The 23,826-nt window shown below is 47.5% G+C and overlaps 2 protein-coding genes across 17 annotated transcripts in view; one reads left to right on the forward strand and one right to left on the reverse strand.

Moving 5' to 3' along the window:
• Atp6v1e1 (ATPase H+ transporting V1 subunit E1) overlaps window positions 1–14,195 on the forward strand; it is a 21,487-nt gene extending 7,292 nt beyond the window's left edge. Inside the window, exons 3-9 of the mRNA XM_010630373.3 lie at window positions 741–850; window positions 1,911–1,977; window positions 4,032–4,121; window positions 7,230–7,298; window positions 8,823–8,917; window positions 11,930–12,017; window positions 14,002–14,195. Coding sequence (XP_010628675.1) covers window positions 741–850; window positions 1,911–1,977; window positions 4,032–4,121; window positions 7,230–7,298; window positions 8,823–8,917; window positions 11,930–12,017; window positions 14,002–14,064 — 582 coding nt within the window. The 3' untranslated portion in view covers window positions 14,065–14,195. The remainder of the gene's footprint in view (window positions 1–740; window positions 851–1,910; window positions 1,978–4,031; window positions 4,122–7,229; window positions 7,299–8,822; window positions 8,918–11,929; window positions 12,018–14,001) is intronic.
• A 1,435-nt stretch (window positions 14,196–15,630) lies between these two features.
• The window catches only part of Slc25a18 (solute carrier family 25 member 18), a 22,522-nt gene continuing 14,326 nt past the window's right edge, over window positions 15,631–23,826 (reverse strand). For 14 of the 16 annotated variants that reach the window (XM_010630384.2, XM_033760760.1, XM_010630379.2 and 11 more), the window contains 9 exons: window positions 23,077–23,246; window positions 21,708–21,830; window positions 21,436–21,491; window positions 19,966–20,056; window positions 19,330–19,448; window positions 18,397–18,562; window positions 17,711–17,865; window positions 16,773–16,848; window positions 15,631–16,308 (listed from right to left, as the gene is read on the reverse strand). In XM_010630384.2, coding sequence (XP_010628686.1) covers window positions 16,167–16,308; window positions 16,773–16,848; window positions 17,711–17,865; window positions 18,397–18,562; window positions 19,330–19,448; window positions 19,966–20,056; window positions 21,436–21,491; window positions 21,708–21,830; window positions 23,077–23,096 — 948 coding nt within the window. In that variant the 5' untranslated portion in view covers window positions 23,097–23,246 and the 3' untranslated portion in view covers window positions 15,631–16,166. Of the gene's footprint in view, window positions 16,309–16,772; window positions 16,849–17,710; window positions 17,866–18,396; window positions 18,563–19,329; window positions 19,449–19,965; window positions 20,057–21,435; window positions 21,492–21,703; window positions 21,831–23,076; window positions 23,247–23,826 lie in introns of those variants that run through there. The other 2 variants (XM_033760762.1, XM_010630388.1) reach the window with 2 other exon arrangements.

A 23,826-nucleotide genomic window follows, 5' to 3' on the forward strand; every position in this document is an offset into this window, starting at 1 on the left:
TTTTTTTTTTTTCATGAACAGGATCTTCTTATACCTTTTATAACTTAGTAACAGTGTCTTTTGGGAGGAGGTGTTACTGGGGATTTAGCCCAGGGTCACATTGAGCTATATCACCAGCTCTTCTTTTTTTAAAGTTTTTCCCAGGCTTGGCTTGAACTTACAATCCTCCTGCCTCAGCCTCCCAGAGTCCTGGGATGACAAGCATGCTCCAGCACCCTTGACTTGGGTATTGTTATCCTTGATTAAAATTTTTACTTCTCTGGTTCATTGTTCATAGTAAAAAGCACTGGTCTTTCTTTTCAAATAAATTACAATGGTCTTTGAGGATGACTGTCACAAGAAATTTTCTGTTTTAGATGTGGAATAAGTAAGTGATCATAAACAAATATCCTTGATCACCAGCTGCTGAAAATAAAACTGCTGGGTGTGAGGATGCACATCTGTGATCCCAGGACTTAGTAGGCAGAGGAGAATTGCCATGAGTTCAAAGCCACCCTTTCTCAAAAAAACACAAAGACCTGTCTCAAAAAAAAAAAGCGGAGTGGCAAGGCTGGGGTTTTAGCTCAGTGGTGCCACTCCCTGCCTCACAAGCACAGGGACCCAAGTTTGATCCCCAGTACCAAAAAAATAATAATTAGCAAAATAACCTGGCCAAAATCTAATATGTGAAAAAGGAAAAAAAAATGTATGAATTAATGTGGTTTTAAAAAATGAATTAATGTTAATTAATTCCCTTGTAGGCAGAAGAGGAGTTCAATATTGAGAAAGGTCGTCTTGTGCAGACCCAAAGACTGAAGATTATGGAGTACTATGAGAAGAAGGAAAAGCAGATTGAGCAGCAGAAGAAAATGTAGGTGGATCATGGGCAGAGCAGTCAGTGGAAGGAGCTTTCAGAAGTAAACAGAGCTGAGGCTGTAGATCAGTCATGGGGCACTTGCTTAGCCTGGGTGATGGCCCGGTTCATCCCCGTACCCACCTCTCACCCTGCCAAAGCATGGTCAGTGAGACAAGGGGTCACAGGCATGGCACGTTGGAGTCCAGCTCTTAATTAGACCATCTGCTACTTATCTGACGTTGGGCAGGTTGTTTAACTCCTTTCTCCTTCCTTTGGAAGACAGAAGCTTCTCTTCTTTTGCGGTGCTGGGGGTGGACCTCAAGGCTTTGCTCATGCTAGACAAGCATTCTACCACTGACCAAATCCCCAGGCCCTCATACAAGTGTTGAAAGATTAAATTGAAAAAAGTAATATGCAAGTCCAAGCTGCATGCTATGCATTCATAAATTTTTGTTTTTGTTTTTTTTTAAGATAGGGTCTCATTATGTAGTTTAGGCTGACATTGAATTTGAGGCAATATTCCTGGGTCAGCCTTCCAAGTGCTGGGATCACAGGCGTGTGCCAACGTGCCCAGCTATCCTTATCTTTGGGGTTTATTTTTTTTTTGGTTTTGTTTTGTTTTTTGTTTTGTACCAGGGATCGAACTCAGGACCTTGTGTTTGCCCTTGTGAGGCAAGGGGCAGAACCATTGAGCTATATCCCCGGCCTCCATCTGTCCTGGCCTTTGAAAATGAGTTGGTAGCTGGGCGTGGTGGCACATGCCGGTAATCCCAGCACTCAGGAGGCTGAGGCAGGAGGATCACTGTGAGTTCGAGACTAGCCTGGGCTACATAGTGAGTGAGGTCCAGGTCAGTCTCAACTATACAGTGAGACCCTGTCTCAAAAAACCAAAAAAAAAAATAAGTTGGTAGAAGCCTCTAAGTGCATCTCAGTTGGGTTTCCTTGGGTCATTGGAAAGAGAGCTCTTTGTAGCTCATCAAATCATCACTCTGTATACAGAGCAAGCTGTATATTTCTTTCTCTACTTTTTGATTGTTCTGGTGTGTTTTGATACTGTTTTTTCTTATTTTTGCAGTCAGATGTCCAACTTGATGAATCAAGCAAGGCTGAAAGTCCTCAGAGCGAGAGATGACCTTATCACTGTGAGTAATTAGCCCTGTCAGTTATAAAATTGTAAAATGCTTATTCATTTGATCTTTACACTAAGTCAACAGCTAACATTAAGGAGTCAGTGCATCATTTTTAGTTACATTTGTTCAGCAATGATCATTCTAGGCTTTGTGATAGATGCAAACGTAAATAAGACGAAGGCCCTGACTTCAAGGACTTTTCTGACATAGCCAAGCTCATGGCTCTCCTGAGATCTGCAGCGGTGTGCTGTGGATGCGTGTGCAGGAGGCTAGAAAAGTGTGTGGGTGGGTGTCAGCCCTTGGCCAGGGTGAGGCTGAGCAGCTGCCGATGTCAGTAGAGAAGCCCTGGAAGTTTGATTTTGTGAACAGTATATCGGCATGGCTCATGGTATGAGAGTGTGGGCTAAATGTAACACAGGAGAGATGAGAAAAGTTTGGAAGGATCATTTACATAAGGAAGAGGATGGAAACCTACAGAAACAGCACTTAGAGTTTGAATTATATTCAGGAACCAGACAGGTAACTGTCTCCACTGTTACTCCTCTGTGGAGGCCTAAGATTCTTTCTGAAATGGAGAATAAAGATAAATATTAACTGGAGCATGGTGGCTCACATCTGTAATCCAAGCACTCGGGAGGCTGAGGCAGGAGGATCGCTGCGACTTCAAGACCAGCCTGGGCTATACAGTGAGTTCCAGGTCAGTCTCAACTACATAGTGAGACCCTGTCTCCAAAAAATGAATGAATGAATGAATGTTGGGAAGGAAGAAACAATTATTGTTTCTGCAGATATGATTATCCATGCAGAACTAGTGATTCATCCAGAAAAGTTACTGATTACAAAGAGAATATAGAGAAATGCATGGTTTTTCTGTGTGTCAACAATAACCAAGTAGCACGTGAAATAATCAGTATAAGCTGGGCAAGGTGGCGCACACCTGTGATCTCAGCACTCAAGAGGCTGAGGCTGGATGATTGCAAGTTCAGGCCCTGCTTGGGAAAGTTAGTGACTTAGTGATACCCTTGCTTCTTTTTTTTTTTTTTTTTTGTACCAGGGATCGAACTCAGGACCTTGTGCTTGTGAAGCAGGTGGAACCACTGAGCTAAATCCTGAGCCCTTGCTTCAAATTTTTAAAAAATTTGAAAAGGACTGGGAATGTAGCTCAGTTGCAGAGGCCCTGGGTTCAATCTCTAATACTAGGAAAAAAAAGTCAAAATGGGTAGTCATTTTTCATCTTTTAAGCAGGTTGTTATTAGATGATTGTAATTTTCTTTTCCCATTGGTGGTATCATCTTGTCGGCCATGTGTGGGTCTACAGTTTGCTTTCACTTTTTTGAGACAGCCTGGTTTATATAGCTAAGCCAGCGTGAGCTTTATTATGTAGCCCAGAATGCTGTGATCACAGGCGTGTACCACCACGCCTCTCTTTATTTTCATTGTAGAAGTCATTTTTTCCCCCCAGTACTGGGGATCAAACTCAGGACCTTGAGCTTTCGAGGCAGGCACAGCACCACTGAGCTAAATTCCCAGCCCAGAAGTTGGTTTTCATTATTGACAAAGTAGAAAGTACAAACTAGCATAAATAAAATTAAAATCATTTAAAATCTAGGGTCGGGGATTTAGCTCAGTGGATCAGACACCTGCCTCGCAAGCGCAAGGATCCAAGTTCGATCCCTGGTACCCCCCCAAAAAAATCATTTAAAATCTAGCCTCTAGCCTCCCAAATCTTTTGATCTATTCTCGGATATTTTCTGCTATACTTTAGTCTCATAGAAAATGGGGCTGGGGCCAGGCCTCAGTGGCAGAGCTGAAGTGTATTCACGAGGCTTGGTCTGATCAACTGTCTCAACAGATTGATTCTCAGAGCAGTAGCGGATCGGTACCTCAGCTGCCCGCTGCCAGACTGAGCAGTCTGGGAGCGTGCGTGGGTGGTGTTTCATGCTTCCACCTGTCACACTGAGCACAGCACCTGCCTTCCCATGTGTCTTGAAGTGAAGCCTCCACCGCGTTATGAGTTAACTACCTGGATGTATATATATAACTCTTGTCTCTTCCTCTCTCTGCAGGACCTGCTAACTGAAGCAAAGCAGAGACTCAGCAAGGTGGTAAAAGATACAACCAGGTACCAAGTACTGCTGGATGGACTGGTACTCCAGGTATTCCTTCTCTTTCTTTCTTTTTTTTTTTTTTTTTAAGATAGGGTCTTGCTCTGCAATTCAAGCTAGTTTTTTTTTAAGTATTATTTTTTATTTATTTATTTTTATTTGGTACTGGGGATAGAACTTGGGACCTTGCACTTGTGAAGCAGGCATTGACACCACTGAGCTAAATCCCCAGCCCTAGGCTAGTTTTTTTTTTTAATCCCATTTGCCCCCTTAAGACTCCATGCCCTCATCATGTACAAAAGCTTTGTTTCCATTTTTCCCTTCTATTTTCACTTTTTTCTTGTCCCTCCCTCTCTTCTTCCTCGTTTCCCTTCCTGTTCAACACTTCCTTCCCATTTCCCAACATCCATTATATGTCTCAGTCCTTATTTCCACATTCAGTTTCTCACAGCAGAGAAACCATGTGGTATTTAAACATGTGTGTCTGATTTATTTCACTTAGGAGTGTGGTCTCAAGATCCATCCATTTAGCTGTAAATGTCTGAAGGTCATCCTTTATGGCAGAGTAGTACGCCACTGTATTAAGAAACCACATCTTGGGCCGGGGATTTAGCTCAGTGGTTCGGTGGCCTGCCTTGCAAGCGCAAGGACCCAAGTTCAATCCCCGGTACCAAAAAAAAAAAAAAAAAAAAATCTTTATCCCTTCATCAGTTGATGGACATATGGGCTGTTTTCAAGATTTAGCTGTTTACAAATTGTGCTGCTGTAGACATGGGTGTGCATATATGATGCTTTTAATTCTTCCAGGAAGATACCCAGCAGCGGACTAGCTGGGTCAAATGGAACCTCTACTTTTAGTTTTGTCTTTTTGTGGGGGGGTGCCACTGGGGATTGAACTCAGGACTTTGCACTTGTGAGGCAGGCAGTGGAACCACTGAGCCAAATCCTTGGCCCCTAGTTTTAGTTTTTTGAGAAATCTCTACACTAATTTCCACAGTGGTTGCACCAGTCTACACTCCCACCAGCAGTGGAGAAGTATTTCTTTTTCCCCACAACCCCTCCAACATTTGTTATTGGTTGATTTCTTGATAACAGTCATTCTTTGTGGCGTGAGATGGAATTTCAGCATTGTTTTAATTTACATCTCTTGAATGATCAGTGATGTTGATCTTTTTTTCATATATTTATTTCCCATCTTTAATTCTTTTGGCACTCTGCCACTGAACTACATCCCCACCCTTGAGTTCTTTATATATTCTAGATAATAGTCTTTATCTGTATAGCTGGTAAAATTTTTCTCCACACCATGGGTTTTTTCTTCACTCTGTTGGTGGTTACTCTTGCTGTGCAGAAGCTTTTTAGTAAGACGAGGTCCCAGTTGTTGATTCTTTGTAGTATTTTCCATGCAGTCCGGGTTTTGTTCATGAATTATTTGCCTACTCCTGTGTCCTCAAGAATTCTACCTATTCTATCTTCTAGCAGATTTAGTGTTTCTGTTTTAATATTTAAATCTTTGATCCATTTCAACTTTAGGTTATTTGGTGGTGAAAGATAATGGGTCTAGTTTCAAACTTCATCATGTGGCCAGCACCATTAAAGAGGTCATGTTGGGCCAGGGATTTAGCTCAGTGGTTCCACCACCTGCCTCGCAAGCAGAAGGACCAGAGTTCAATCCCCGGTACCAAAAAAAAAAAAAGGAAAAAAAAAGAGGCCATCTTTCTTCCAGTGAAGGTGTTTGGCTCCCTTGTCGAAGATAAGGTAGTTGAGTATTCAGGCTAGTCTTGTTCTTGGGTTTTTTTTTGTTATTGTTGTTGTTGTTGTTTTCTTTGTACTGGTGATCAAATTTGGGACCTTGTGCTTGTGAGGGTTTTTTTGTTTCGTTTTTGTTTTTGTTTCTGGTATCAGGATTGAACTCAGCACCTTGCACTTGCAAAGCAGGTAGTGGCACCACTGAGCTAAATCCCTGACTCTTGAACTAACTTTGTAGCTCAAGCTGGCTTTGAACTTGTGGCAATTCTCTTGTCTCAGCCTTCTGAGCGCTGAGATTATAGGCATGTGCCACCAGGCCCAGTGTGCTCCAGGTATACAAGCCACATCTATCATGTGTAGTCATACTGAGATAATTATAGGATCTGCAGGCATGGTGGTGCATGGCTGAGTCAAGAGGATTGTCACAAGTTTAAGGATAGCCTAGGTTACACAGGCTATTCTTTTTGGGGATCAAACTCGTGTGCTTGTATTTGCAAGGCAGGCGCTGGAACCACTGAGCTAAATCCCTGGCTCAGGCTATCCTTCTTGAGACCTTGTCTTAAGAAACCAAAAGGGAAAATTACAGGATCTGTTAGACTCCAGCTTTATTTCTGTTGCTTCATCTTGGCTCTTTTCCTTAAATCTACCTGTTTAAAGTACACATGTGGCACCCACAACATTAGTCCCTGCACCCTGGGAGGCAGAGACAGGGGAATTACAACTTTGAGCCCAGTCCAACCTAGGTGACTAGCGTACCCTGGCTCAAAATAAAAAATAAAAGCCAGGCATGGTTGTTTACACCTGTAATCCCAGAACTCGGGAGGCTGAGGTTGGAGGATCACTGTGAGTTCAAGGCCAGCCTGGGCTACATAGCAAGACCTGTCCTGAAAAATAATAATGACAATAATAATACTAAAGGAAAGAGGAAGGGAAGGAAGGAGGGTGGGCTGGGGGTATAGGTCACTGTCCCCCCAAAGAAAAGGGTTCCACACAGGATAGTAAAAGAAAAAGGGATTGGGGAATGTCTGGCTGGATAAGACTAAGACTTCCAGGATTACTACTCTTTTATATAGTCTTATTACTGTTCTATAACTTGAGGCGCGAATCTTCCTGCAGCCTCCATTTTAAAACTTCTCTAGTTTGATTTTTACCATTAAAACACTTGCTTCAGATAGAATTATGTACTCCTGGGATGTGAGTGCCTGCATTACTCATGCTCATGATGAAGTCTGCGGTTGATGGAAAAGGGTAACAGATCAGAGCCGCTCTGTACTGGGCTGTGCTGTCTGGCCATGCCTCTCACGCTCTGTGCATGTCCTCTGGGACTTCCGAGGGTCCGCTTTCCATGTGCAGGGACTGTTCGTCAGAGCTAGTGTGCATTTTCCACTAACGTCTGATTGTTTCTTACAGGGTTTGTACCAGTTGTTGGAGCCCCGAATGATTGTGCGTTGCAGGAAACAAGATTTCCCTTTGGTAAAGGTAAAGGACTTGGAAGAAGGAAAAACAAAATTTTTTTTGTTTTTAGTGGTACTGGGGATTGAACCCAGCCAGGGCATTCACATTGATCTACTTCCTAAGCCCTTTTTTAACTTTTTTTTTTTTTTTTTTTTTTTTGGTACGGGGGATCAAACTCGGGTCCTTGTGCTTGCAAGGCAGGTGGCGGAACCATTTAAATCCCCAGCCCCTAACTTAATTTTTTTGGTACTGGGAGTTGAACTCAGGATTGAGCTTGCCAGGCAGACTCTGCGTTGCTGAGCTACATCCCTGGCCCTTCAGCCCTTTTTTTTTAAGAACTTGCTATTTTGAGATAGTTGCTAAGTTTCCCAGGCTGGACTGGAAATTGCAGTCCTCCTGCCTCAGCCTCTGGAAATGCTGAGATTACCTAGGTACCACCATGCCTGGCTCATTTCCTTTTTAAGGCTAATATTTCATCATATATATGTCAGTTTTGCTTCTCCATTCCTCTGCTGATGGGTGCTTGGGTTGTTTTCACCTCTGCTATTGTGCTTACTGCCCTTATGTGCATGGAAATGCAAGTACAGGTCTGTTTGAGCCTCTCCTTTTGCTTCTTTAGGGTTTACCAAGGCTGGAGATGCTGGATTGTAAAGAATTGTGTGATCGATTTTTTGAGAAAGTGTCATAGTTTCCCTGTCAGCTGTGTCATTTAACACAGCAATACACATTGTCCTCGACACTTGCTTTTTGGTTTTCATGGGGTTTTTGGTGCCAGGTCTTGCTACATTGTCCACACTGTCCATAAACTCTGGACTCGAGATGTTCTTGCCTTAGCCTCCCGGAGAGCTGGGACTACTGGTTCACCCCACATTACCTGGCTGTTACGTATGTTGTCACCCTCTCTTTTGCAACTGTCACCATTAAAAGGATGGGTCAGTATTGATCTGGGGCTGTAGCTCAGTGGTGCAGCATTTGCGTAGCATGAGTGAAGCCCTTAGTTTCATCCCCAGCGCTATAGGAAATTACAAATAATTTAAAAAACGAATAGCCACACTCCTGTCCATCACATCTCCCTTCACAGTGCTGATGCTCCTAGCTGGGGTAATGATGTCTTCCTCCTGCTCTTCACACCTGGAATCTCTGCCCGGCGAGGTTAGTCAGTGACCAGGCCATACAGCTAATCTAATTTTTTTTTTTTTGGTGCCGGGGATTGAACTCAGATTCTTGTGCTTGCAAGGCAGGCCACTGAACCACTGAGCTAAATCCCCAGCCCTAATCTAATTTTTTTGATAAAGGGTCTCACTATGTAGTCCAGACTGGCCTCAAACTCACAATAATCCTCTAGAGGCTTTTTTGGTTATTTTTGGTACAAGGGATCAAACTTGGGACCTTGTGCTTACGAGGCAGGCAGTGGCATCACTGAGCTAAATCCCCAGCCCTAAAACCTAAGAGCAGAAGGGTTATTCTTGCTTGTGTAACCGCTTGATCTGGGGGGGTGGTATTTGCTCTATAGTTTGTTCAAATCTTTCATTCTTTTCTGTTTTTCAGGCTGCGGTACAAAAAGCGATCCCTATGTACAAAATCGCCACCAAGAAAGATGTTGATGTTCAAATTGATCAGGAGTTCTACCTGCCTGAGGACATGTAAGGAGTGTTCTGAGTGTTTTGAGTTGAGGGATGCAAATCTGTGTATTGCAGATCTCTGTACTGGATGCTGAGGGAGGATAATCCCTACTTCTTTTCCTGTTTGATTTGTTTGTGGTGCTGGGATTGAACCCAAGGCTTCTCCCTGATCTCTACCCCCGGCCCCACCCCCACCCCCGATTTTTGAGAAAGTCTCATTCAGTTGCCCATGCTGGGATCAAACTTGCCATTTTCTGGCCCCGCTTCTCAGAGTGCTGAAATTCACAGGTGTGTGTTACCACACCTGACTTAGTTTTTGTTTCTTTGAGACACTCTTGCCTGACCTTGAACTTGATTCTCTTTTCTGAGGCTCTGAATGCTGGATAATCTGTACTCCTAAAGAGCGCTCAGAAACAAGACTTGGGTACTTTGATCAGTGTTGGTGAGTTCCTGGGTTTGAATCACAGTACCAAAAGCAAAACAGAAAAACAACAGTCATCACATGTATCTAGCAATGACAGTCACATGACAGTGGCACTTGTATTGACTGAGGAAGTGACAGTGCCGGACTCATGTCCCCACTGACCTTGATGCGGTTTGTCAGGGTTAGAGCTCCTGACCAGGACAGGGCTGAGGCCTCTCTCCGTCCGGGTCATGTGCCTATCTGCTGTCATCCAGCCACACCATCGGCTCCTGTGGAACAGGGTCCCTGGAACACACTGTGAAGGTAGAGGAGGGGAGGCCTAAAAAACTTAGGAGTACAGGATCTAGATCAGAACATTACCGGAGTTGGGCACTTCTGTGGGTGGCACTGGGAATTGAACCCAGAGCCTCACGCATGCTCAGATTTGGGTTTGATTCTCCATTCTGCCACTTACTTGCTCTGATCTTGGACTAGCAGTTGAATCTCACTGAGCCTCAGTTTCCTCCTCTCCAAATGAGGACAGCAGCCCCCACCGAAGAGTTCCTGGGGAGCCCCACTGGGGTGGTGTCTGCCAGCACTGGGCACAGTGCCCGCCCGGGGCATTGCTGTGGACACGGCACAGTCAGTGCAGTTGCACGGGCCTCAGTTCTGAAGCTGGTGAGCAGTGGGCTGGGCCAAAGAGCCTCATCCTGTCCCCAGAACAAACAAGCGATGCCCGTTCCCTATCTGCGGTTGGTGCAGTGCAGTCTACCCTACAAGGGCCGAGGCCTCACCCCGTCACAAATGCACTGGTGGTGCTGAGTGCAAAGAGGCATATTCCACTGCAAGGAAAAAATAAAATTATGATTTGTTAGTCGTTTGCTGCCCATTGCCTGAAGGCCAGTTCTGGTTTCAGCTGTAGTCAGTGCTTTTTGGTTTTTTGGTTTTTTGTTTTGTTTTGTTTTGTTTTTTTTCAGAGCCTTTTGAATTGATAAGCGTTTATAGATTTATAATTATAAGGTTTATAGGTTTATAAGTAACATTTATAAATAGATTTATAGAGAGATAAATGAGATTTATAAATAGATAAATAATTTATAAATATAGATTTATAGAGAAGGGTTTATAGATTTATCCTATGCAAGTGTCATTTAAATTTTGTCAGAGCTGGGCATGTTGGCACAGGGCTGTGACTCCACCACAGCCTCCAGCATGGGAGGCTGAAGCAGGAGCATCATGAGTTCAAGTCTAGCCTGGACTGCATAGCAAGACCTTATTTTAGAAACAAAATCTTCACCTGCCTCGCAAGCACAAGGTCCCAACCAAGTTCAATCCCTGATACCAAAAAAAAAAAAAAAAAAAAAAAAAAAACTGCCTAAAAACAAAATCTTTGCAGGGCAGCTACTCTAATATTTTAGTCAATCTCTAAGCCTGTTTTCTTTGTTTGTTTTGTTTTGGTACTGGGGATGGAACTCGGGCCCTTGCGCTTGTGAAGCAGGTGGCAGAACCACTGAGCTAAATCCCCGGCTGGCCCTAAGCCTGTTTTCTTGTTTATGAAGTGGTATGTGTACTACGACTCTCGTAGAGTATTGGGAAGATTAAAGAGAAGCCATGAGGCCTGTGGGTAGACTGACAGTACGGCCTGGCTGACTCCTTCTCTGTGCCCCTTCCCTTACATCCACACCCCTAAGGTAGGCAAAATAATGCTTCTGAGAGGCAGGATTTCAGGTAGGAACCAGTGTGCCTTTGTGAGGAACACAGGCTGTTTAGAAAAACCAAAAGCAGATAAAACCAAGAAGTGGGAAGGCTGGGAATATATAGTAAGAAAAAAATATTAGGATCTTTGTCCATTAACATTTTCCAAAGAACCATACACACTTGTGAGTGCAGGGTCCTGAGTTCAATCCCCAGTACCAAAGAACCAGGCATAGTGGTACACACTATAATCCTAGTGCTCTGGGATGCTGAGGCAGGAGGATTGCAAGGCTGAGCCCAGCCTGGGCAGCTCAGTGACTTAGCAAGACTGTCTCAGAATTAGATAAAAAGGGTTAGGGATGTAGTTCAATGTGAATGCCCTGGGTTCAATCCCCAGTACAAAAAAAATTTCTTCCAAAGAAAAGTTGCAGAGTGTCTCCCAGCATTTGTCTGATGGCCTGCTTATTTTAAGAAACACTTAAAAACATTATGTAGTAAATGGATTTTGTTCTCTAAGGATCCTTGTAAAACAGTTGAACATATTTACCTTATGCCTCAAGTGACTAGAGACTTTGTGGGAAGCAGTGACAAGTGAGGTGTGGTTAGGGGAGGACTCGGGGTGAGGGACAGCCTGGTCAGTGGCCTTGGACTTCACACCTTCAGGTGTGGGCTCTCATCGTGTGGGCTTTCCTCTTGTTGGCAGTGCTGTTAGGTTAGGCACTATCACAGAGTGACACATGGCAGTAACTTGCATTATCAGCACCGGTACCTTCGATCCTTAGAAGTGTTTTGAATGAATTTCAAGTCAGCTGCTCACGTTGCACAGTGCCCACCTCGATATACCTAAATAACCTTCCAGGGGGCAAATCAGTATGATCGGTATGACCAGTGTTTGCCTTCCTCAACTCTAAAGCTGTTGTTTTTGTTCTTTGCAGAGCTGGTGGAGTTGAGATCTATAATGGGGATCGGAAAATAAAAGTTTCCAACACCCTGGAAAGCCGGCTGGATCTCATAGCCCAGCAGGTGAGTGGGGAGGGCTTCTTATCATCCGGCAGCTGGTGGCTTTGAAGCGGAGTGGATAATACGTGTTCGTGTATTGGTATTTAGGGTTTATCATCCCAGTTCTCATTTCTTAAAAGGAATGAGGGTTAGGCATGCAGTGGCACTTACTGAGATGATCACATTTGCATGAAGAGTTTGGGGCCTAAACCGAGTCTTGTTTCTCCACAGTTCTGATGCGTACATCTTACTGTGCACAGATGCTTAGCTCTTGCTCTAGACGCACAGTGGGAATTTGAGGGAATCAGGGAGTAGATGTAATAGCAAACAGAGAGAGGAAAGTTCCACCATCAACTGTCTGTTAGATGCTGGAGAATACTCTCACTTTCTTCAGCAAAAAGATGTCCAGCTCGATCACATATACGGCTCCTCTTGTGTTTTTTTCTGATTTCACAGATAACATCTTAAAATTTGGAGCACCCACTTGAGTGACTTTGGTTGCTTCTAGATGAATATTTTTTTCATATGTGTGTTATTCACTTTATACACCAATAAATCAAAGGTCTGATTATGACTGCATAGTGAAGATACATAGTAAATACTTAGGGAGTATCATTTTGCTATATTATGTAATACAGTTACCAAGTAAAATGTTTTCTTTCTTTCTTTCTTTTTTTTTTTTTTTTTTTTTTTTTTTTTGTACCAGGGATTGAACTCTGGTCCTTGTGCTTGTAAGGCAGGCGCCAGAACCACTGAGCTAAATAAATCCCTGGCCTTCAAGTAAAATAATGTTGAATGTGGCTCTTTTTTTTAAAAGAATGATGAGAACTGAAATATTTGTATTTTGCTACCGGGGATCAAACTCGAGACCTTGCACTCGAGGCAGGCCGGGGAACCACTGAGCTAAATCCCCGGCCCTGAAATATTTGTTTAAAGGCAACGTTATAAGGCTCCTGGCTCTTCAGATCTTTCCACGTTTACGCAAACTGAACTCTAGGAAAGGAGCCAGCGAAGGCTCTCTTGTCTTACAAGGGGTCTGCAGTGTGGTCTGCTGCTGTGGCTGCCACTGCACTGTTTCCTGACTTTACAAGCATGGCTTATTGTTGGCGTGGATGCTGATCCTGTGACCAGAGCGCGTGAGTGGCATCATCCAGTAGTTTCGGTGTTGGCGCTGTGTGTCCCAGTGGTGGAGTCTTGCTCAGCAAGTGCGGGGCCCTGGGTTCTGTACCCAGGTCTGCACTAACCCTTCCTCAGTCTCACGCAGTAGTCACATGTGGCTGCCACAGCACGGCCTTGGAAGTCTGAGGTTAGGGGCCAGAGATTTAGCTCAGTGGCACTGCACCTGAATGGCAAGCGCAAGGTCCTGAGTTCAATCCCCAGTACCAGGAAAAAAAATATTGGCGGTTAAAAAAGCTGTCATGGGTGACGCACACTTTCCATGCTCAAGCCCACCTGGGCAAGTAGGGAGCAAAAAAAAAAAAAAAAAACACAAAAAAACCAACAAAAAACCAATGTTTTAAGGGCTATGGATGCGTGAAGGCCCGGGGTTTAATCCCCAGTACCAGAGGGCCGGAGTGGGGGCAGGTGTTGAGGTTAAATCCGCCTCAGGATTTATTAGTTGTTAGTATGAGTGCTTTAGCACAAACTTGCATTCTAAGCGTTCTGTGTAGAGCACTGGTAGGCACTCGGGAAGTGTCAGGATGTAGGTGATGCGGGGTATGGTGAGGCCATGCTGTCTGTGGCTTCACCTCATCTCCCTCCATCACAGTGTAACAGGGCAGACACAATCCTAACCTGAGATTTTCTTCCACACTTGCTAAGCAGTTTGGGATTAGCTAAATTTCTGTTCCGCTGCATCTGGTGAGTGAGGGGCAGGTTTTGTGCCCTTAGCTTTGTGGGCTCATCCCCAGCCGTACAGAAGTTAACAACTTCCTGCCTGTGGTTAGGCAGAAGTGTAGTTCCTGACAAGTTCCCCAGTTGGTGACACTCATTTATTGCTTCTTCACAGATGATGCCAGAGGTTCGGGGAGCCTTGTTCGGTGCAAATGTGAATAGGAAGTTTTTGGACTAAGCCTTGGGGAGGTGGAGTTCGTCCTCTGTGCTGCATCTGAAGAAGCAAGATTGTCTGTGTATCTTCATCTCGGCTGTTCTAATACTGTTCTGCATTTACCCATGATGCCCTTTTGTAGCTGAAACCCTTGGCCCCGATAGCAGAGGGAGAAGCTCACCCCGTGTGAGCAGGACCTGCCCTGGCTCACCTGGAACCCACAGCTCCCGCGGCAGGGCTCCCCACCACCTCTCCCCTCCACCCTTGCAGCTGTCCAGAGGGTGCCGTGCATGCTGTTCCTGCTCTTAGGTGTAAATCGCATGTCGGCCTGCACTCCTTCCAGCCGTAGGAGCTTCACCCTTACCTGTTTGGGCCTAGTTTTCCTCATCTGTAAATGTGATTAAAATCTAAACCATGAAGATCTTATTTATTAAAACAAAAGGTTTATGTCGATGTAATTGTGATCTCTTTTTTTTTTTTTTTTTTTTTTTGGTACCAGGGATCGAACTCAGGTCCTTGAGCTTGCAAGGCAGGCGGCAGAACCACTGAGCTAAATCCCTGGGCCTACTTGTAATTTCTTACATAAGTCACTGCAGGTTTGTGGTTTGAGAGAGTGAGTTCTACCAGGCATGGTGGCTGGTGCCTGTAGTCTTAGCTGCTCAGGAGGCTGAGGCAGGAGAATCACTAGAGCCCAGAGCTCAGGGCCAACTTGGGCAACATATCAAGACCCCATCGCAAAATAAAGTTGTTGCTGAGGAAAGCATTACATGCCCTGGGGCTCCCTGGCATTTCACCCGACCATCACCCCAGTGTTCTTCCCAGCCCCTTACTGTCTTCTACATGCTCCCCGCGGTGGTTCAGTATTTTCACTCCCCGGAAGAGTTTATAACTTTTTTTTTTTTTGGATGCTAGAGGTGGCCCCCAGGGCCTCATGCATGGTAAGATACACCTCAGCCTTATGAGTTACACAACTTTACTAGGGAAATTGATCTATGTGGGCAGTGTAAAAAAGGAAACAAGTTTTGGGGGGCTTACCTTGTGCTAGGAAGAATCATTGTGCAGAGAACTTCTTTCTCCCTCCCCATTCTTTGGTCCTCAGCAACTGAGGGCTGCCCAGGATCCCGCAGGTGGTCAGGGCAGAGCTGGGCAGGGCAGAGCTGGGCTGGGCCTTATCTGCACCTGTCTAGAGGGCCAGTGCCACATGCGTCCTCTTACGGAGTGAGGTCACCAATTTGACAACTCTGGCACTGCCCGCTCCCTCTGTTTTACGTCTGGAGGGAACATGGGTAGGTACCGGCTCTTGGAACAGGCATTTTTCCTTCATTTGTGTGACATTATCTCTGAGGCAGCTTCCGGAGAAAAGGAACTGAGGTTCATGAGGACAGCCCTCAGCAGACCCAGTTCCTCAAGGTGAGGCATTTAGGAAGTGATGGACAGAGAGAAGCAAGACTCCAAAACCCAGGTAAAAAGAGTACCTCCTGGGTCTTCACTGTCGCGAGTGACAGCTTACAGATGGCAGTGCCCTGCTGCAGGGCTCTACAAACCAGTTTGGTTCTGAAGCAAACATAAAGGCAGACAACACGATTCCCTCACAAGACGAGACTTGAGCTTTATTTCGGCCAGTGCCCCGCAGATGTCATCCGGCCTGCCCAAGCACAGGCTACAGGAGAGCTTGGGGCAAGGCAGCTGCTGGGCCTGGCCCTGTCTGTGACATTCACGGGGTCCCTGGCTCAGGCCAGGCGCTGGCGCTAGTCCGCTTGGACCCCTGACGCCTCTGCTTAACATCAGCACTGGGACTAACCATGTTATTATTAACTGGAGATTAACCAAACTAAATCCTCCCACTGACTCAAGTCTACTGAGCTTGAGTGAGAGGGCAGTGTTAAAATCAGAAAGAGCCCTTCAGCTGTTCCTTGCCCCGTGAAGGTCTTGGGTGACAAAGCTAGCATTGTTAAGGGGTTTCTGAGCAATCATGGGGTGGGCTGCTCCTCTGAGGCTGAGGCTGAGGTAGCACAGCATCAGAGGGCAGTGGGCAGCGCACAGCCTGGGCCAGTGCCTCGCCCTCCCTTCACCCCTTCTAGTCTAAGGGAGGTCACAGCAAACGGGACTTGTCGCTCCAGCCTGAGCTACTCTAACCACTGTAAGACACGCTCCCCGATACCAAAGAAATAGACACCTTGGGCGATGCCAAAGAGGGGCGCTATGACAAGGGCGCGGCAGCCTGCTCCCTTCATGAGGGCGGCCGGTCCCTCCCGGGTCCAGAGTTTCCTGCAGAGAAGGAAAAGCCAGTGAGCTGCTGGGAAGGTGCACATTCAGCCAGTGTCTCAAGCATCTGTGCCCCTTCGTGAGGAGGCGTCACTTCCCACAGCACAGGAGGGAGCCTCCCCTCACCCGACACAGGTGCAGTCTGCTGGCTGGCGGTGGGATCCAGGCCCTGCTAGATAGGCTTGATTGGATCACAATTTGGGAGAGCAAAAAGGACCCCAATACTTTTTTTTTTTTATTCCTCCAAGAGATGAGGGAAAGGGACAGATTGCAAAAAAACCCCTAAGGCTCCAGCTAGGTGTGATGGTGCATACATAATCCCAGCACTTGGGAGCCTGAGAAAGGAGGATTGCCAGGAGATGGAGGCCAGCTTAGCCTACACAGAACCTGTCTCAAAACAAAACAAAAACACTGGGGCTCCACAATCAAACAGATATAGGTGAGGAGCGGCAGGGGTGTGGGCTCACCTGGCACAGTCAACTGTCCCGCCATAACTGTCTTCACCCAGGCCTTTCTGGAGGGTCTGGATTCGAGTTTTCAGAACTAAATGGAGCAAAAATTAAAGTACAAAGTGAACACCTCACTCTGGCCTCTTCCCCACATAGGGAGAGCCCGCACAGACAGGATGGACCTGCACCTGCAGAGCCAGTTCTGTCACTGGAGGGACTAGAAAACACCAGGACCTGCTGGAGAAGCCGCCTGTGTAGCAGGCTTGTGGCCCAGGACAAGGGGAGGCACTGTCTTCCACTCAGCTCTTGCCTTTGGCTCAAAGCTAAAGAAATTCGCGTGTAAAAAGCTGAGGGATTGTTTTTTCGTGTGTGTGTGTGTGTGTGTGTGTGTGTGTGTGTGTGTGTGTGTTTGGGGTTTGAACACAGAAGTTTCACACTGAGCTACATTCCAAGGTCCCACTCTTTACTTCTTCCTTTTTTTTTGAGAGTCTCACTAAGTTGCTAAATTGCCAGTACAAAGCTGTGCTTGTTTTTTCGTGTGTGTGTGTGTGTGTGTGTGTGTGTGTGTGTGTGTGTGTTTCTGGGGTTTGAACACAGAAGTTTCACACTGAGCTACATTCCAAGGTCCCACTCTTTACTTCTTCCTTTTTTTTTGAGAGTCTCACTAAGTTGCTAAATTGCCCAGATTGGGCTCAAACTTGTGATGCTCCTGCCTCAGCCTCCCAGAATGCTAGGATTATAGGCACGCACTGCCATGCTGGGCTGGAGGGGGCTGTCGATGATAAATAGAGACACTGTCCTCAGACAAGTGGTTGTCTGTGAGGACCTTGGTGAGTGCTGTCAGCCCCAGGGTGCCCACCCACAGGTGAGTTGCAGCTACACTGCCCCGGGGTTCTGTCTGTCCTGTAGACAGCTGGGCAGCCCAGAGCCCAGCCCCTCTGCCCTCACACACCTACCATCCAGAGGTGTGACTGCCACAGCAGCCACAGAACCCGCAGCACAGCCTGACACGAAGGAATGAGCAAAAGAGGCCTTCCCTGTGCGCTCGCTGACTCCAAGGTTGTTGAGGTTGGCGAACAGCGGGAAGTAGATGATGGAGAAGGGAATGTCTCTGCCAGGGGAGGAAGGAGCATTGAAGGGGCAGGTGGGAAGCTGTGAGCTCAGCAGGCAGGGCACAAGTGCTCTGTAGTTACGGCCTCCTTGCTGGGCACCCATGGTGGGGTAGGGAGACAGTCTGCGTAGCAGGAAAGGTCTTTGTGTGCCCCTACCCTGTTCAGTGCTCTGCCCGGCCAGCACCTGTGCCTACAGATCGGGAGCTAGGACAGCGCATTCTGTAAGGGGACACAGGCTGAGTGGCACGGAGTCGCAGGTGTCCACTCATGTGCAGATGAGCTGCAGGCCTCTTAGGTGCCTTTAGCCCATAACACACCCAGTACTCACACTCCTGGTCATTGGAGAAGGGGCCTAAAACCTTAGTCTCCAGGTGCCCACTCTATGTGACCTTGGCCATCGTGATGTGGCAGGAAGCATGGCAGTGGCCTCCCAAACTGGCCTGGAATGCCCGGTAAGAGGTGGCAGTGCCCTTTGGCCCCAAGAAACAGGTCCAGTATGCCCATGCACCCTGGAAGGAAGCAGGGCTCACCTGAGCAGTGTGGCCCCCAGGCCCCTGTAGAGACCAGCCAGGCCCTGTGTGCACAGCAACTCCCAGGCGATGAGGGTGGCAGACGGGCGTTTGTGGGTGGAAGCTGAGCCCATGGCGTAGGACATGGAGGATGGAGGTGCCGAGGCCGAGCCCTGGGGATGCCCTGCTGAAAGGAAAGGACAGGCTCCAACTCAACCCATGGCCTCAGCAGGTACCCCAAAACACTCCCAAAGAAATCCACTAAATCAGTCCTAGCTCTCGGACAACTCAGAGGCAAGAGCCCAACGTGGGCAACTTAGCAACTTATTGAGACCCTGTCTTGAAATATAAATGGGCTAGGGATGCAGCTCAGTGCAGAGGCCCTGGGTTCAACCCCCAGGGCTAGGGAAAAACGTCCCCAAAGTGTTTTAGAAATACTAGAGCTTGTTTAACATGGCGGATCCCTGAGAAGAGGCCCCTCTCCCTCTACTACAGGCAATGGTACCTGCACCACTGTTTCTGAGAGGACCGGGATTGAGAAAAGGGCCAAACCTCTCTTCTAGGGAAAACCAAAGAGAATAGGAATGTTTCTCTTCTCCCATTTTGTGCCTGCTTCTGAAAAGCCAGCTTCTACAGCATAAAATGCCTACTGACTGAAGAGTTCAAAGAGCAAGTCATCGACATTTCTTAAAATCTTTAGGAAATCAGCCTGAATGTGAAGCCACAGAGGTATTAGGTGGGGGCATTCTCCGTCTCTCCTGAATTAAAGTTTTCATTTCTGCTGTTTGTTCTAGACCTGGAAGTGTTGAGAGGTGTCGCCATAAAATAAAGGTTTCTGTTGACCTGGAGAGCTGACTAGACCCATGTACATGGCGGGCCGTGAGGGTGGGAGACCGGTGTGACCTGTCCTGACTCAGCCTTACTGACCACATGTGAAGATGGGCTAGGCCTCACCCAGGCGTCCAGCATCCTGCAGCTGAATCTTGAGCATTTCCATGGGACAGGTAACCACCACCTGGCACATTCCAGCCCCGCATCCGGCTAGCATCTCCATCTTCAGGTTCCGCTGCATCCTGTGGGACCACGAGGCTCCCTCAGGTCAGGCCGGCCCTGCCACCGTCCTGGCTCATCGACCCTCCTCAATGGCTGAGATGTTCCACTGATGCGAACTTTGTCCCTGTCACCACTGGCTAAATAAGCACCTGGTCCCCAACCCTGGTCTCTTTAAAGTTCTGAGTCTAAATCTCAGAGGCTGCTAGGGAGTGGGAAGTCGGTGATGGCCAAGGAGCAGAGCTACCCACCCTCGGCTCTGCTTCTCCCTGGTCCCTCCCATCTTCCCTCTGGGCAATGGGAAGGCAGAACTTCAAACTGTTCTGGGGTTGATTTAAAACCTCATCACCTAGTTGATGAATCTATATTCTCACCTGCAGATATTGCCTATCTCCCAAGTTACACTCGCTCTTTCTGTTCCTTTCCACTACCTAAACACACCAGCCCTCAGCCATAGGCATGCCTATATTCAAATGTATGCAGACAGGCAACGGAGGCATGTTTGCACGGGCTCTCTGGCCTGCCGCAGCCTGGACATACCTGTCTTCCATGAGCAGCTGCCGGAAGAAGTCGTTGGCTGCCAGCTTGATGGCCTTCTCCGGGGTGACCAAGGTGAGGTTCACTGCGGCCCCTGACGGTGAGGAACAGAGGTGAGCAGCTGCGGTCCTCCCCAAGGGACTGCTCACCGAGGCTGGAGCAGGGCTCCTTGGCCTGTTATTCCAGTGAAGCAATTTTTTCTCATTCCTTTCTCTTTGTTATGCGTTCATTTTCTGTAGGGACCCCCACATCCAGTTATCAGGAAGTCATTTTTTGTTGTTTGAGACAGAGTCTCACTATTTTGTTCAGGCTGGTGTCAAACTCACAGCAATCCTCCTGCTTCAGCCTCTCAAGTGCTAAGGTTACGGTGTGTGCCACCACACTCACCCCAGGATGTCATCTTATTTTTCTCCTCTACCTCCCAACAGTGAACCCCAAGAGACAGGGACAGGCTTTTCCATCACACCGTCCAGCCCCACAAGTAGCCGAGCACTTCACATAGGTTTTTATTTTTTTATTATTATTTTTTGTGGTACTGGGGATGGAACCCAGGGCTTCTCATTGGGCTATATCCCCATCCCTTTTATTTATTTTGAGACAGAGTCTTGCTAAGTGACCCAGGTTGGCCTTGAATTTGGGATTCTCTGGCCTCCACCTCCTAATAGCTAGGATTACATAGGGCCAGGGATTTAGCTCAGTGGTTCCGCCGCCTGTCTTGCAAGCACAAGGACCTGAGTTCAATCCCTGGTACCAAAAAAAGAAAAGAAAAGAAAATAGCTAGGATCACAGGCCTGCATGTGCCACTCTTCCTGGTCAGGTTTTTATTTTCTTTCTCAGGGGAATGGATTCATTAAGTCTTCTCTGCACCAGCTTTGGGCCCATTTTCCAAGGCCTATGATTGGGGATGCTGCAGGGGACAGCAGTAGGGCAGGATCCAAGCAGGGAAGAGCTCAGAGCCCTCTCCATCCTGACCCCGTGAGCCTCCTCCAGCAGCAGTTGGAGCTACAGAGGGAAAGGGAGGTGGAAGGCAGCCGGGGTAGGGCTCACTTGCTTTCACCTCACACAGTGGGCCGTTGGGTTTGCTCTCAGGAGGCTGGGGCAGAAAGATTGCAAGTTCAAGGCCAGTCTGGGACACTTAGCAAGATGCTGATTAAAACACACACACACACACACACACACACACACACACACACTGAGGCAGTGGTAGGACCTGTAGGGAACCTGGACTCCTGAGCCCCAGCATGGCTCACTAGGGAAGGCTTACTAAGGGACAGCTACTTCTACCTCCACCAAAGGAGGCACAGTCAGTAGTCCAGGGTCACTTGGAGTCCCAGGCCCCATCCCAGCAGCTCTCTGGGCAGAAGGAACATCCATACCCAGTATGCTATCTGTTTGCAAGGCCTGAGCCTCTGGGCCACCTGACTGTCCTCAGCAGACCCAGGCCAGGCCTCCCCCGGAGGCCCAACAGCCCACCTCGGTACATGCCGAAGAAGCCCTCTGCACGTGCTGTCTTCACCAGGCAATCCATCCTGGAAGCAGAGGCCAGAGAGGACGTCAGTGGTGACTAGGAGGCTACCCATCTGCATCTCTGTCCTGTACACCATCCCGTGTATGCCGGGCACACCTCTGCTGACCTCAGCCCTCAAGCCCCCCACCATCCGCATACTCCCTGGAAAAATGGGAAGGGGTGAGACAGCCACCCTTCCGCGGGTGCCCTCCCTGCCCACGCCACCACCCGCACCTACATTCCTTTGTACATGTCTCTTCCATGCTGGTTCTGCAGCCGGGTCTTGGCCAAGTCGATGGGGAACACGCAGGTCACCCCCACGAGCCCTGCCACTCCTCCGTTGATGAGTTTGGCGGTGAGGCTAGGCCACAAGGAGGAGAGGCTGTGTGAGGGAGGACCGGGGCTTGGTGGGGTCAAGAGGGGCAGGAGAGCAGGAACAGGGCCAAGAAAGGTAGAAATGGCAGCCCTCTCCTCAGCCTCCGCCCCAACCCATTGTCTCTCCCTGGGCACACTGTGGCATCTTCCCCAGCCCAATGGAGAAGTGTCTACCCCACAAGCTTCTGGGAAGAGGCCTAGGCAGCTCCGCCTCCAAGGCACTGGCAGCTCCTGCGGCCTCAGCTTTCTGTGGAGCTGCCCCAGACCCTGGTCTCTGGCTTCTCCTCACCCTTCAGCCACGTGTAAAAAAGGTTCCAAACACTGCAGCTTTCTTTGGGGCTTCAGCTCAAGCAGAACTGAATGAGAATCCTGCTCTGCTGTCTGCTAGAGCAAATTACTGCACCTCCCTGCAGGTCCCACTCCCCAGGCTGTTGATAATAAGAGGATGAAGGCTGCTAGTCAGCAGGAGATAACCAGGGTTCAAGTGCTGTGATTATCTAATTCTAACCAAAGTAAAAGGAATGTAAAACTAGATAAAGTGGCCCCTGTGTCCTGGGTAAGTATAGGAGTTGGGAAGATGGAACAAAGACAGAAACAACTTTTCAGTCTCCTTGGAACCTAGTACAATTTCCTTATTTATGAGGCCAGAGGTAGGTGGGGAAAATATTTGGAGATAGATTATCTGGAAGTGGTCAAGAAGATAACAGTAGGTTTCTTCACAAAGGAACCGTGATAAATAAACAAGAAACTTTGTGACCACAATAGGATTGTGTCTTAAATTCTGCAACCTGTGAAAATGCATCCAATCCATAAGCTATGCTTAAAAATACATACTTGTATGTTTTTTTGTGGGGGCAACGATATACATAAACTTGGTGAAATGGGTCTCACTTGCTTTTCCTTCCAATTCAGCTTATTTGTCAGGATCTGGTTTTTGTTTTTGGTACTGGGGCTCAAGCTTGGGTCCTTGCACTTGCGAGGCAGGTGGCAGAACCACTGAGCTAAATCCCCAGCCCTGTTTGTTTTGTTTTTTGAGACAGCTTCTTACTGTATAGTCCAGGCTGGCCTTGAACTCACATTGTAACCCAAGCTAGCCTCAAACTCATGGCAATCCTCCTGCCTCAGCCTCTCAAGTGCTGGTACTACAGGTGAGCACCACCACACCCATATTCTTCAGGATCTAGAGAGGTTGAGCAACTCTTCTTCACACCAGCCACCCCACCAGGGCTTACCTCAAATCCTGGCTTGACATTTTGCTGGGGTCCAAGACCACTGCTGGGCTGCAGGACACAGGGCTAATGGCTCCTCGGGGCAGGAAGAGCTGGTACGTGACAGGACAATGGGCAGTCACGAGTTAATGTACCAGCTTGCTGTGGTTTTCACCCTTGCTCGACCTTTTGGACTTTTGGGATCAGATAAGAAGAAAGGAGGATGAGAGAGAATGCTAAGAGCACCAAACCACACAGGGTCCTGGATTCATTTCCCAGCACCACAAAAACTTACTGGATGGCACGTATTAGTGAACAAGACTACAGTCCCAGTTCTCAGAGACCTGACTTCTAGAGGAGATGGATCATAAACAGGATAAATGAAGCCAAAGATACCAGAGACTGATAAATACTACGGAGAAAGCAATTCCAAAGGGGCTGGGGAGCAGAAGTCAGTGGAGACTTAACCAAGGATTTACCGCGTAGCTGACCGCGGGAAGGGAGGCGTGTGTCATATAGGTGTGGGGAGAGCACTGCACACAACAAGCAGGACTGCGGTGTGGCTCAGCGGCAGAGCAGGTGCTTAACCTGTGTGAGGTCCTGGGTTCCATCCCCAGCACTGCCAAAAATGAGGCAGAGCAGGTGCAAGGCTGAGCACAGAGTGAATACTGCTGAAGGCTGGAAATTTAGCTCAGTGATTCCAGCACCTGCCTCTCAAATGCAAGGACCCGAGTTTCATCCCCAGTACCAAAAAAAAAAAAAAAAAAAAAAAAC

This window comes from Fukomys damarensis, unplaced genomic scaffold (genome assembly GCF_012274545.1).
Source record: "Fukomys damarensis isolate Sample0158 unplaced genomic scaffold, DMR_v1.0_HiC HiC_scaffold_5, whole genome shotgun sequence".
NCBI classification, from domain to species: Eukaryota; Metazoa; Chordata; class Mammalia; order Rodentia; family Bathyergidae; genus Fukomys; species Fukomys damarensis.